This window comes from Synchiropus splendidus, chromosome 6 (assembly GCF_027744825.2).
Source record: "Synchiropus splendidus isolate RoL2022-P1 chromosome 6, RoL_Sspl_1.0, whole genome shotgun sequence".
In the NCBI taxonomy this organism is placed as follows: Eukaryota; Metazoa; Chordata; class Actinopteri; order Syngnathiformes; family Callionymidae; genus Synchiropus; species Synchiropus splendidus.
In genome coordinates, this window is record NC_071339.1 from 18309878 (window position 1) to 18324099 (window position 14222).

Sequence of the window (14222 nt, forward strand, 5' to 3'; positions counted from 1 at the left end):
CTCCATCAAATACAGCTGTAAAGACTGCTGTGATGTGCCTTGATGAGAAAAATATGGAGAGTAGTTTTGCTTTATCTCGCTCACATGATATTCAATTAGGAAGTTAACCCACTTTGTTCAGGAAAAGATACAGTCTGACAATAAATAAATAGATTGACTCCATGGGAAATATTGTTTTTTTGTGAAATGAAGATGAAAATATTATGAGAGAACATTCAGAGTAAAGCCAAGCTGAAGTGCTCCACATGCCTGAAACCCTTGTGTGAAACATTCTGCCAGTGGTGTGATGGACCTGACAGTGTGCAGCTTGTTATACCTAGTTTGCCAATTTGGACAGCCAGCTTGGTCAGTTTCCCCTGCAGCACCGACTTCTCCTTTTTGGGGATGCTCACTTTCTTCCGTTCTTTTTCTTCGTCGCCACCTTCCGCACTCTTAAGAGGCTGCATCTCCATGGCAGCAGCCCCATCCTGCTTCTTCCCTGAAAGCACCAAAGACAGGAGACAGAAACTACGTTAGGAAGTGGAGGACTTTTCTCAGAATCTCTCCGTGGTCAATCGATTTTCTGCACTTGTTATTATCAACAATTGAATATGAGCCGGCTCCATAACGCCATTCAATTTTCTTCTCCTCCCTTACTTCCTTTTAAGGAAGTACAAGGACGTTGTATAAAATGACTTCTTTACACGTCAACTAGAGTCACACAGCAGAACAGTATCTGAAAAGTCAAGGTAATACCACTGACATTCTGCCATCTTCAAAGCAGCCAGTAATCGGACGTGTTAGATAATGAAAATTGTTAATATTGAATGTAATTGCCTTCTTTCTGAAATGACTATCTTGACTTGTCCATAACAATCTCCCAGAATCAAAGCAGCTAAAACACTGTCTGAACTGTTATGTAATGAAAGACAATTCAACAACATTTAAACCATGTTGTCACAGATTGCTTTTATTTTGGTATTATATGGTCTTTTTCCTTCAGGTTCTGTTCCTCTCTTTGGTTAGCTTCACTCATATTTATGCTTATGCTGTCTGCTTATTCAACTCCCTTGTTTGGGTCTTGTGTCTGATCTGTCTCATCACTGGTGGATTAATTTGAGACAATAAAAGCAAAAGAAATAAAAAAAAAATTGCATTTACAACAAGCTTTGAAATATTCCATGACATTAGCGAATACAATAATTTAAATAATCATTAAATACCTATACCATTTTATTGACACAAGTTAAGATGAATTGGTTTGGTGATTCTGATCATGGAAGAAACCATAAAGCATTTCAAGTCAAATAAAGACAGAAGGAAGCAGAAGTGGGCACCAGCGAGGTGTTTAGTTTCCTCGAGGTTGGAAGATCACAGCAGCAGTTCGGGACAACAAGATGGATGGATGAAAAATGGAGGAGGGTGGACTGATCTAGTAGGACTTCAGTTAAAGTCTGGGTCAAACACAGGGTCTGCCCTCCGTTTTAAAACTGGTCCTTTAACATCTTGACAACCTGCGTCCTCAAATGAGGGTTTTTTAATCTTTGAGCTGCACCTTCTTCTTCTTCTGCACCATCTTGTATGATGTCACAACATTATACGTGTTTAAGTGAAAACAAGATGGCAGGAGCTACCAGGCAGTAGTGTTGTCGCCAGGACCTCCTGAGCCAAGACTAAGTCAAGACTGAAACCAGAGCACACAGAGACCAAGTCCATGACCAAGAGTTTGAGGACCTGAGACTGAGTCAAGTCCAAGACAAATTGGGGGGGAGAGAGGAAAAATGCATGACAGCATTTCAGTTCGAGATTTATAAAGAAAAAAATCATTCCAGTTTCTCTGGCTGACAAACTTAAGCTTCTGTATTCAGTTTGAGTCCTGGTCTCAGCCTCCTCATTGGTTTTGGCTTGACTCGGTCACAGGTTAGGCAGTCTTGACTCCAGCACTCCAGTGTATTTATGGACAATAATATTTTGGAATAAGTCAACTGTCAAAATACAAGGGCATCTTTTATCCTCTGAAAAAACAACCCTCTTTAAAAATACTTGTTGTTACACCTCTTCTTCTTATGGCAGAGAGGAACAAAAAAGACTGGGGTCTCAAGAGGTTATGGAGAAAATGACGGGGGTAGGAAAATGTAATGACTGGTTCCTAATGAACAAGCCACCTGCGTTTGACCCAGAGCTTAGCCCGTGCACCAGGAGGGAGCGAGGAGGTGAGAGCGGAGGTTGCGTTACCTTTCATTGGATTGCACTCCATATTGCCATCTTGCATTTTACCTACGATGGAGACACACCAGACAGCAGCGACAAATAAAACACAAGCAGACATCATGTTGACAGATAATCACACGGACACAGGTGGACAGAGTGAGGAAGAGCACACAGAAATATGACGTGCCAAGATAATGGCTTCAGCTCAATGGAATCCATTCATTTCTAATTTTCTGGGACTCAACTGGGAAACAACGTGGAATTAAATAAGTTAATTTTGCTTCACAAGATGATAACAAGGTAATCAAAATTCACGACAGGATGTTTGAAGAGTGACAATGAAAGAAGACCAAGAGGTGGTGAATACGCTTTTGTGACATCATCCAAACCGCTCAGAGACAGCAGCGTGAGATCAAATAAGATGAACATTGCAGACAAGAAACAACAGTGATGTTTTAGTAAACGTACACAGCACATGCAAAAAAAAAAAAAAAAAAAAAAGTCGACCAAATAGGAACAGAAGAGTGCAAGGCTGAAGACAGGACTCACACACAGCATACGACAGGAAGAAAATCAGAACACTAGTTCTGACAACTGAGACAATAAAGAGATTTCATACTTTCAGTCTACTGGCGACACGAAATGATAGTTTTAGGACTGACTTTCTTTGATTTCTGACTTTCTAGTTTGGAAGGTGTGAAGACGTTCCTGAGCCAGAAGTTCCCGATCTCACTATTCCAGTGTCAGTTGACTGAAGAAGAAAAAAACCTTCTCAAATATGGCCATGTTTAAGTACACACCTTGAGCCATACATATCAACCACAGTAAGTTTGTCCGTGATCTCTCTATGAACTGTCCATCACTGATGCTGCATAATCGTCATGTCTTGCTAGGATTTTGGCTTTACTTTGTGGTCCTGCTTCTGCTTCTTTGTCCATCTCTACCGTCTGACTCGCTGATACAATCACTTGTTTCTCTATTGTCTGTTCTGGATATTTTTGTATATCTTATGTCAGCACTTTAACCTTTGAGTGTGTTTTGACCACCATGTGTCGACTGACTGCTTCGTTCTGTTCTCCCAACAAACTAAACGCTTTGCCTTTTCATTTTGCTATTACTGAACTGAAAATATTTTACCTGACCAGATCTGACTGATATATAAATATATATATATATATATATATATATATATATATATATATATATATATATATATATATATATATATATATAAACAATTAAAAACAGATGAAAATGAAAGAAAAATACACAGACAAAATTAATAAGAGCCTTGAAATGATTCTTTTTTTTTAAGTTGAATTAAGTGTAAAAAAAATAAATATATGTCGCTATGTTGATATGAAGAAACTGGTCTTTGATAGAGTCTTATTTTACGCCAAATTAGCAGTGGCAGCGTCAGTAGAAGAAAATATGAAAAGCAAATATTTCATAAGAAGAAACTAACTAATAAAACACAGATCAATTGCACTCCATGCGCACTTGTCTCTCTGGAGTCTGACTGAAGATGACAAATTGCTCTGTCCCAGGACGCCACATCATCAGGTCTCAATTACGCAGAAGCTCAGGTCTCATCTGTGTTCGGTTCAAACTCCCTGATTCCTCCAGGGAGGCCGGGCTAAGTGACGACTCAGCAACATTGAACTACGTTAACATTGTTTTACCTCCCGTTTGGTGAACACACAAACAGCGTTTCTCATTCTAAGTGGTCTCTGAAGACGCTGAGCTAATAAATCAGGTTTGATTGTGTCAGTGGTGTGTGTTTAACGCAGACCTGAGCAAAGTGTTTTTTTTACTTGTTCGCCTTTTGACTATTTTAGGAGTATTTCTTGTCCCATAAAATACGTCAGAATTGAAAGTAGATTTTGAAATGTATGCGACACATTGAACATTTTTAAATTGAATGTGGTTTCAGTTAAATAAAACACAACAAACCATTTTCTGTTTACCGTGTATATTGTCAATTTTCTCTCGCCCTCTTTTATTTGGGCGGGACGTGGCAGATTCTGATCCTTGACACGTTCCTTGTGGATGAATTGAGTTTGGAGAGTGATATGACAGAGAACATCTTGTCCATGATTATGTATGTCACTTTGGCTATGAATATTCATGGCACTCATTTTGGCAGGACTTGAAGTCCAAGAAGTGTTTCTCATATATATTTCTTTTCAGTGTATGCACATGACACAAATGCACAGCAGGCATTAATGACCAGGTGAAGTTCTGCACTATTTTAAAGCAGACTTTCAAAATACATAAAGCATCATCGACAATCGGGCCCCAAGATAATCTGAGGGGCGGAGTCAATGAGTCATGAGAAGAAACAACACTTCACTCAAGTACATGCTTAAAAAAAGACACAATGTCTACAGGCAAAGGTGGGAAACCTCGGATAGTGGATACGTTGCTTTCCATTCTCACCTCCACAAACAGGCTAAATTACATAGCAAGTATGGGCTCACACACATTCTTTAGTTGCCACTTTGAGAGTCAACACTACTCAACGCATTTTATCACTTGGCAACACTGAGAAAAAAATGCTAAGATACATTGATAAAGTTATTGTAGAAGGAAAAGCAGCAAGCGCCATTATAGCTGAGAAAATAAACATCATAATTTAGCTTGAAAAAGCAGGAAAATCAAGTTTAATATTCAAGTGAGTACACACACACATATATATATATTTAAAATGCTAACGCTAACAGTAACAAAAGAACCGGTGGCATAAGACTATCTCCTAAAGCAGTGAGAAGAAAATATGTTCAGAAGATGCGGCAAAAAAGGAGAAGTCAAGGGAACATGCAAGTACAACACAAGTGAGAGAGTGAAGGGGAAAGAGAGCGGGTAACCATCGCAGATGGGGGTTAAAAAACAGACAACAGCCGCGGCTACAGGACACGACAGAAAGAAATCAGAGGGTTTGTCGACCTACCATTAATAAGGCTGGCACTGCCAGGGGCATTTATGCTCGCAGCCCCATCCGTGGCTATAGTGGCGATGGGGTGGATTGGGGGATGCGTGTAGTCTAGCCAGTGACAATGACGGCCGACCGTGAATGGACAGAAACACCCACGCGCGCACAACACACACACACACAAAGACACGCACACAGATGAAGACAATGGACAGAAATAACATGGTTATAGGACATCTGGATATTCAGCAGGTCAAGTCTAGCAATGGAAATGTTCGGAACCTAATGAGGTATAAACGTGTTTGTGTGTTAATAAAACAAATGTTGACAAACATGACACATGAATTTAGTGTAAATGAAAACAGGTAACATGACACATGTTTTTATTTTGTCATTTTTAAGAACCAGAATCAACCAATTCTCACTCCGAGGGCGTCAAATGTCAAAAGTGTCCTATATTGACACCTTCCTTTCGGCACATATATATATATATATATATATATATATATATATATATATATGTGTGTGTGTGTGTGTGTGTGTGAAGATAGTTGCTATTTGACACCTTGGCAGTGGGAATGGGTAGCCAAAATATATAAGCTCTTTGAAAAAGAGTCGTGATGTTTGCGTAAAAGTTTCTAAAACATTGAAAGCTCAATATGATAAATTCAAATTTCTAAATATCACATTGAAAAAGAGGAAAAATCAACACATCTGACTTAAAAGCTCTGATGGCATTTTCATTTTCAAAAGGAAATCCTGATTTTAATAGGGTGAAAATGACCTTCATCATCCCACTGTCATCCACGAACACAATCACTAATAACACTAGGCTACTCTGTTGTCAATGGTTTCTGAACCAAAGTCTGCATTTGTATCTGATTTAATCTGGAAAACAGGGAGAAAAAAATGACTGGAAAGAACTCAGCAGATCAAGCTTCATTTACTCTACCTGCATTCTGGCGCCCGTCTTCTGTTCTCACTTCCAGGTTTATGTGGAAGAGAACAACGATGAGCAACTTGCATAACCAACACTCATTCACGTGTTCATGTTAGAAAATGGACACCCTACCTTTCTTTTCCTTTTTCTCCTCTTCCTCAACGCTGGCTCCAAGAAGAGTGAAGATGATGCCAGTCTGAGAGTTGACACCGACAGCAGTCACCAACATGCGTCCGGACCCCTCCATCACATGAGTCCCTGAGACACAGAAAAGAACATTTCCATTTTGGGGGGATTTTATGGGATTTAACTATTAAGCTGGTAACCGTTGGGGACGAACAGGATGACGGGCAACAGAAAGATAATTTGCGACATGTCGTCCATGCGCGCAACTTGTTATTAACCTTTCAGGAATTTGAGCCAGTGGAGGATTATGAGGCTAATTGTACGTGCTAGATATGAAGCTAATTACACACAGGATGAATTATGAACGGATTAACCCATGTTTCTTATCAGTAGCCAAGATTCTTAGAGTTGGATGGAAGGCAACAAGAACTGAAAGAGCTGCGTTTAAGAAGAAGAAGCAATAATATGTATAGGTTCTGAATGAGAACCACATGGCAAACAACATGTGTGAGGAAGACTGGCAATATAAACCTTATTTGTAAATGCGTTTCATGCAATTGTATCATGTCAAATCAGTTTCATACTCAAAAAACAATATGGAAACACCAGGAAGAAAGAGATATTTTCTGAATTGCGTATGATGTGTCTTTGTTTGCTGCAGGCTGGACGTCTGCTATGAGCCTAACCAGCAACTTCCCGACTGATCATGAAGCACGAAACCCTCAGCAGGAACTTGGAACGTACCGGACAACAACATGGGGTCCCTATCTGCAGCTTTCTTTACATGATCTGACTCTCCGGTCAGCGATGACTCGTCAATCTTCAGGTCGTTTCCCTGGATCAACACTCCATCCGCCGGCAGCAGATCACCTGGAGCAGAGGGCGTGCAGGTTACCAGTGGAGGCCGTGAACACAGGCAGTATGGTCAGAGACATGTGACATCATCGGGGACCTACCGTATTTAATTTGCGCTATATCCCCGACCACGATGTCGGCCACGGGCAGCTGTATGACCTGGCTCCCTCGCACCACCTGGAACTTCTGCTCCTGCTCGATGCGGCTCTGGAGCCCACGGAACTGCTTCTCCTTCGACCAGTCGTTGAAGGCCGTCACCAGCACCACGCACACCACGGACAACAGGATGGCGGCACCCTCAATCCAACCCGCCTCGTGCTCGCTCTCGTCGCCGCCGCCGCCAGAAGCTGAACCGCATGCTGCAGAGACAAACAGCACACACAACATATATTCGAAAGCATATGCACTGGTTTGATAATAGAAACTGGCCTGGTGAATAAGATGTGTGTGCACAGTTAAAACAAGCACTTCTTCATGGCCTCATTTGCCTGCTAGACTGTCTCCGACGTGTCGGCTGACAGAATGAGGCACATATTAGAGGAACCGAGGCTGACACAGAGCAGCACTCACTGAGAATCATTACGCCCCGTGTCTGGCGCTCTGACTTCTAAAGCACGCTATCGGGGGCTTTTATTTCAACTGTAAGACACGCGAGGGTCGTATTAGACTAGTGATAAAGACCTGAGAGGGACAGAGTCCTCCTGGTGCTGATCTGCATTGTTCGTCGGGGCGGTTTGGCAACGGGTCAAATAGACCCCTGGAGGACTATCGAGTCAATCTTAGCTGAAAAATGTGATTCCTGTGTTGCTAGCACTTTTCCTCTGATCCACCGTGATGAAAGGAGGAGCACTTATCCAACACAGCCCCTTCAAATACAAGAGCCTTCAATCCTTTTCGGGCACGTTTGATATCAAACCTCAGAACCCCCAGATCACGTTTCAAAGGATGAATATGAAGCGGTGCATTACAGACGGTCTCCAGCCATCGACGTCAACGTTAGTTGTGTTGTGCTGCTGTCAGTTTGGCATGGGGGGGGGGAAGAGATTCTTTGTCGCCTATCGCTGAGTAAAGATGCAATTAAGAGTTTTGCCATTCAACTGCAGCGTGGCTGTTTTCACATGCTAATGAGAAAGCATCATCGCAACATGGTCTATTTTGGTACCGCTGATCTTTTAGAGACCTATTAATAAACAACACACCCTGCAGCGGCAGCTGAACGAGGGGTGGGGTGCAGCCCTGAAAAACCCAAATGATATGACTCTGACATCCCTTTTTGTAAGGTTTAAATCAAGGCGCAACATATATCAATGTTCGATCACCACAGCTCTGTTGGAAAAGCTCCTTAAAGCCACCTTGTTTACAGCAGGTGGAGTTTCATAAAATGTTCATAAAAATTCAACCTACTACTTATCCTCATCGATGAGTTAATATAACAACAGATATAAACGGATGTGATTTTGTAAACACTTCCATGTCCGCTGCAAGTTTAGAATTTACCGATATAAACCCTTTTGAAACTATCATATTGAGGTGACTTTTTTACACTTTAGTCTTTGTCCACTTTACTTTTAGAATCCCAGAAAATGCATCCATGACAGTGAAGAGAGAAGGCAAATATTAGAGTTGTTTGTTATCTAGTTTCAAATCGCCACGTTGAGTTGATCATGATTGTTTAGAATTTTCTTCTTTAATAGTCACACTGAGCCAGGCGGACAAACTCAGTCACACAAAGAGCCAAAGTCTCAAGCACAGTCCAAGTAACAGGCAGAAGGAAGTTTATATTAACTGTCTGTCTGACAGTGGAACAGTCTTGGAGGCTAAACCTCATGCTAATATCTCGAATGTCTGCCTCATGTCCCCAAAGAACTGCCACTGGTTTTCCATCAAAATTCCAATTTTTGGAAGTTTCTTTATGCTTGCTGACATCATTGCTGTTTTGAATCACCTTATACACCTGGACCCACTGCGGCCCATTTGTGGATCAGTTTGAGATCCCGGCTCTTAAGTGGACACGTCAGGTGTGATGCGTGACAAAAGGGTGTCGGCAAGGATGAAGGGGAAGGGGGACAAAACGGTGGTCAGGCCAGCAATGTTGTATGGTTTGGGAACAGTGTCACTGAGGAAAAGACAGGAGGCAGAGCTGGAGGTAGCAGAGATGAAGATGCTGAGGTTCCCTCTGGGAGTGAGCAGGATGGATAGGATCAGAAAGCAGTATTATCAGAGGGACAGCACACGTGGTCAGGTGTTTAGGAGACAAAGTCAGAGAGGCTAGATGGAGATGGTTTGGACATGTACAGAGGAGAGAGAGCCAGTACATTGGTAGGAAGATGTTGAGGTTGGAACTGCAAGGCAGAAGGTGGAGAGGAAGGCCAAAGAGGAGACTGATGGAGGTGGTGAAGGAGGACATGAGGTTTGTAGGTTTGAGAGAAGAGGAAGCAGAGGACAGGGGGAGATGGAGGAAGATGATCTGCTGTGGCCACTGCTGAAGGGAGAAGATGAAAGGAAAAGAAGAAGAAGCTCTTCAGTGGACATGTCATTATGTCAGACCTGGACCAGAAGCTCTGCATCTAAACTGACATGGCATCCACCAACCTGTGACAACACTTGTGTTTGGGGCAGCCTCACCCAAACTTGCCTACATCATCGCTGAACTAGCAACACCAAGGCAGGAAAGTGAAGAAGAGTCATGAGCAGGTGGCCGAGGGAGGGTTTGTCGCTGCCTCAACATCCTGGGCAACTCAGTAAGATGGATGCACAGAGGCTGAAAAAGGGATTCAGCAGCTGACAATGATGAGGAAAGACCTCACCTAAGCCATCATCGATGGGGCAAACCTGCGATGCTGGCATTCACCTCAGGAGGAGGCAGCGACCAAAGGATGGGGAATCAATTGAATCCTTTGAGTCTGAAGCCAGTGTGCAATGGGAGACATCAATATCTAATCCGCCACAACAGAACCCATAAAAGCAAACAAACAAAATATTCCAAAAACTGAGATCGTGAACGTGGTCCTCTGAGACTCGTCCTTGTCAATCAAAGATGAATGCATTCATATTTAGCGTTTCAAGTGTTGAGCCGTGTAGCCAAGGAAGTGGTCGTGCTCTGCTATAATTGAATGACATTAAACAGCCATTAAACAGCAGATTTACAGTCGGCCTGATCTCCATCATTGATCAGTATTTCGGAACAATGCTTGTTAAGTCATGAGTCAGCCTTTTCTTGTTCATTTCCAAGTCCTCATTTAATGAAGTTTTCATTCTGCGGCACAACTTAGTTCTATTACTGTGACACCAGAGGGCTAATGGTGCTGACTTGGCACTGAGTGGGGCTTCATTTCCTGATTCGCCACTTGAGCAGTTAAAGCCATGTTCAAGGATATTTACCCAATACTTAATCACCAACTGCTTCATTAACCGCCGCTTTGTACCGTGTGAGTCACCTGACTTCCTCAGGTCAAATCATGATCTGATAAAGCCATTAAAAGTGTGAAACTAGTATTGTGCGGGTGAGTGACTCACATGCGCCAGTGCTGTCTCCGGGAGGTCGGTAAAAGGAGAGACCCAACGACACCAGTGCAGCGACCTCGAGGATGATGAGGGTGACGTCCTGCAGAGCCTCCCATACTAGGTGCAGGAAGGACTTTGGCTTCTTTGGAGGTATCAGATTCTTCCCAAATACATCTCTTCTCTTGTCCAGGTCAGACTGCGCTCCCGAAAGACCTGGGAGGGTCAAAGAAGCACAAGCAAAAGATTTAAAATGTGTCGCCGAGGTTGTATTTCATATCAATGCTCATGAAACCTTCAGAATATTAAGTGCTGCAGAAGTTCAAACAGTTGCTATGTGACCGAAGTGCAGCCCTGAGAGGAGGTCGACCAGAAAACAACCCAAGAAAATCTCTCATTAGACATTGCCATCGAAGAAGCACCATCATATGACAATGGTAGAATGTATCATCTTAATTTCAATACATGTGATTTACAGCGCATATATCATGGCATTAGTTGTCATGGCAATCGCACATTAGAATTCGATAAGAAAAAAATATGCTACTGGCCATAACTGTAGATTGCAGCCCGAGTGGTTTAATGCCGGAAAAATGACCGAAAAAGTAGTTGAAAGTAGCAGCAGCAGGTTGCAGCAAAAGCTATGTTGTTAAAGTAGCTGCACTTTAAGTCAAGCCCGACATTGAATACATGTGATGAAGCATAATGTATCCGGGGCGCTCTCGCCATCTGTGGATCGCGGTGAGAGACGGAGAACTGAGCGATGGCTCCATCTCTTATTTATTACACCAATATTTGAACACAAATCTGTGTTTATAAGTCATGTTGCACACCAGCCCCCACTTCTGCCCATGTGAACGTGACCTCAAAAGGGTTCCAGGAAAAACGTTGTGTTACATCAACACACAACAGACTTTAATGCCAGCTATTTATGGCAACAACTGCAGATTGTGAAAGAAATGCAAACGTGCTCTAATAGCTTGTGAATTATTCCAACCATTGTTCCTCTTCCTTCTCCAAATCTAACTTTGATCCGAGAATAATTACTTGCATGAGTCATGATCAGCCAAAACTTTGCGTGTGTTATGTAATTCTGCTCAAGAGATGCAGGACTTGTGCTTTGACCTCATCCACCTCCTCAAACAGCATAAAAAAGTCCACATAAATATTTTTTTCCCTCTTTCATATGGAAAAAAGTGGCCCACGGCGAAGCCCGGTGATATAACGTTATAGCCGATGGTTTGCTTCAAAGTAGGGAGAAGCTTTGATGTCAACGACTGCTTTTACAATCTGCAAATAAGATTCTAAATAATAATCAATTACTGTACATAATAACAGCAGCAAAAACAGACCTCTGAGTTCCAGCCTACAACACATGAAAGCCTTTGAAGATTTGAGTCTATTCTGTTTCCTTAGAACTAGTTTTTCATAAACCTGCTAATGGTGTCTTCAGATGTATTTGGACGGCACTGGCTTGTGACAGATAAGCATGTCCCGCATCCACTCTCATTTTCTGTCTCGTGGCGACGCTGCGTCACTGGGTCTCCCCGGAGTGGCCCTGGATTGCACCCAGAAACATCACTGCGTACGACCGTGAGATTGCTTATTAACGTCTGCGGTGAGGGGAACAAAAGTTGACACCAGAGGAAGGTGAAAAAGGGAGAAACCGGCTGCAACAGAGATGAAAAAGGAGGGTTGCCGTGGAAGGGAAGTCGAAGAATGCACAAATAGATGGATCTATAAATAGCCTCATTATCTAGTCTCTTTTAATTGTCTCTGTAAGAGGAGCCAGTGTGCTCCCTTCCATTGATCTCCACAACACATGGCTTCACCTCACCTGTATGTGCGTGTCTCGCTGCATGTGCTTGCATGTCAACCAGAGTCGTGACAGCCGGCACGTGCTTGCTGCGTGTGTGGGGCTGGCTTGCTACCCCTGCATGAACGGCATTTCATCGCTAAATATTGTGGAGCTATTTATGGATCCTGCTTTTTTTTCCTCCTTTTTTTGCAGGTATGGAATTGTGAATGGTAATAAACCATCCTTTGAAGTCTGTGCATTGTACACAGACACGAGTGAGTGAAAACAGAGCTGCTATCTCCACTGGAAGGTTGGACAAATCCGGCACAGCAACCAGAACCTGCGACTAGCGGAGTGTCAAACCGGTCCTCAAAGAGCCACAGCGGGGGCAGGTTTTGGTTCCAACCAATCAAGAGGACACCTTCTCACCAATCAGGTGCCTTAACACTATCGTCAGGGGACTGTCAGTCTGGTGCTGCTGGTTTCAGCTGACGCCTGATTGGTTAACCTATGTTGCAAGGTTGAAACAAAAACCCGTTTGTGGATCAGTTTGAGTCCCTTGAACTAGATGAAACACAGTTTTCATAACTACAGTTATAAACCTATTTCAATCAAACCTTCAGTAAATGATAATTCTGGGAAGGAACACATGATAAAATGTGGGTTCTTCATGAATCCATGAATCACCACTAACACTAGAGACAGCAGCAGCACCGTACTATGCTCAGGACAATATCCCAAAAAAATCGGATACATACAATCAGATAAGTACAACAACGTCGATGTGGCAGTGGTGTGTTTATTCGACAATGTTTGAGGCTGACTGTTAGCCTTGATGTTGTACTAGTCTATAGCTCATGATCACAATATTTGGTAGATCTGAGTGAATTTGTTATGTTCCGTGTTTTTCTTGTGCTTTTATTTTGTTATTTCCTGTCTGTGTTTTCCTTTGTTCCCTCCAGCTTCATGGCAGTGCAACTGGAGCTCGTCCGATGATCAAGCCTCGCCGATTTCTACACCTGGGTTCCATTCTGCGCTGCCAGATGGTTGTTCCATGTCCTCCGGTAAAGTCCTCCTCAAAAACTGTCTATTGTGCGTGTCGTTTCTGCCGCTTCCTTGTTTTTCTTCTAGTTTGTTTTCTGTCTTTTATAGCCGCATTGTGTGTTCTGCGAGAGTTTTTCTTACTCGTGTCTTATAATAATTTGCGTCTTTTCTGTTTTCTGGTTTTCCCCCGTTCTTGAGTGTTTCCCTCGCTCTGCATTTTGGATAGCAACGTCCTTCGTTTCCTGTCTGTGCCCTTTTATTTTTGTTGGTGTATATTAAATATTGTTAAAACTTAACCTCATCTGTGTCGAGTCCTCTGTAAGCCATTTACTATCTAGCACTTGGGAGCCAACCATAACAGAATTGCAAACTCTCCTGACAGACTCGAGTCACATAGGGTTGGAGATAAAGAAGATTGGCGTTTTAAAAAATTTTCAAGCACGTTTGGTCCAGGCATGATGCAAAACTTGTTGTTTGATGATTCAACTGTATCAATGCATTATGGGATTTGTAGTTTGAGTACAGAATTTTATGTCAATGCTCATGAGGTGCTGCTCTAGTTCAGTTGCTATATGACTGAAGTACTTCAATGAAAGATGAAATGAAGACATGGACCCTTCATACCTAAATGACCCAGTTATTAACGTTATGATGTAACCATACCACAGAATAAGAATGAATTATTTATAGAGTTTGATCTTTCCTGATCTCTAAAAGATAACAGTCCACATGGATAAGTAGTGGATGCTGAGGCAGGGAAGCAAACACTGAGCCTCAGGTCTGGCCATGTATATACTGATGCAGCCTCATCCTGAACAAGCCCATGTATATTCATG

General features: G+C 42.5%; 1 protein-coding gene across 10 annotated transcripts in view; it reads right to left on the reverse strand.

The window, feature by feature from the left end:
- The window catches only part of atp2b2 (ATPase plasma membrane Ca2+ transporting 2), a 73934-nt gene that overhangs the window by 20714 nt on the left and 38998 nt on the right, over window positions 1-14222 (reverse strand). For 7 of the 10 annotated variants that reach the window (XM_053867108.1, XM_053867109.1, XM_053867106.1 and 4 more), the window contains 8 exons: window positions 10560-10760; window positions 7145-7402; window positions 6933-7058; window positions 6195-6320; window positions 6075-6104; window positions 5141-5233; window positions 2215-2256; window positions 317-478 (listed from right to left, as the gene is read on the reverse strand). In XM_053867108.1, coding sequence (XP_053723083.1) covers window positions 317-478; window positions 2215-2256; window positions 5141-5233; window positions 6075-6104; window positions 6195-6320; window positions 6933-7058; window positions 7145-7402; window positions 10560-10760 — 1038 coding nt within the window. The remainder of the gene's footprint in view (window positions 1-316; window positions 479-2214; window positions 2257-5140; window positions 5234-6074; window positions 6105-6194; window positions 6321-6932; window positions 7059-7144; window positions 7403-10559; window positions 10761-14222) is intronic. The other 3 variants (XM_053867112.1, XM_053867110.1, XM_053867114.1) reach the window with 3 other exon arrangements.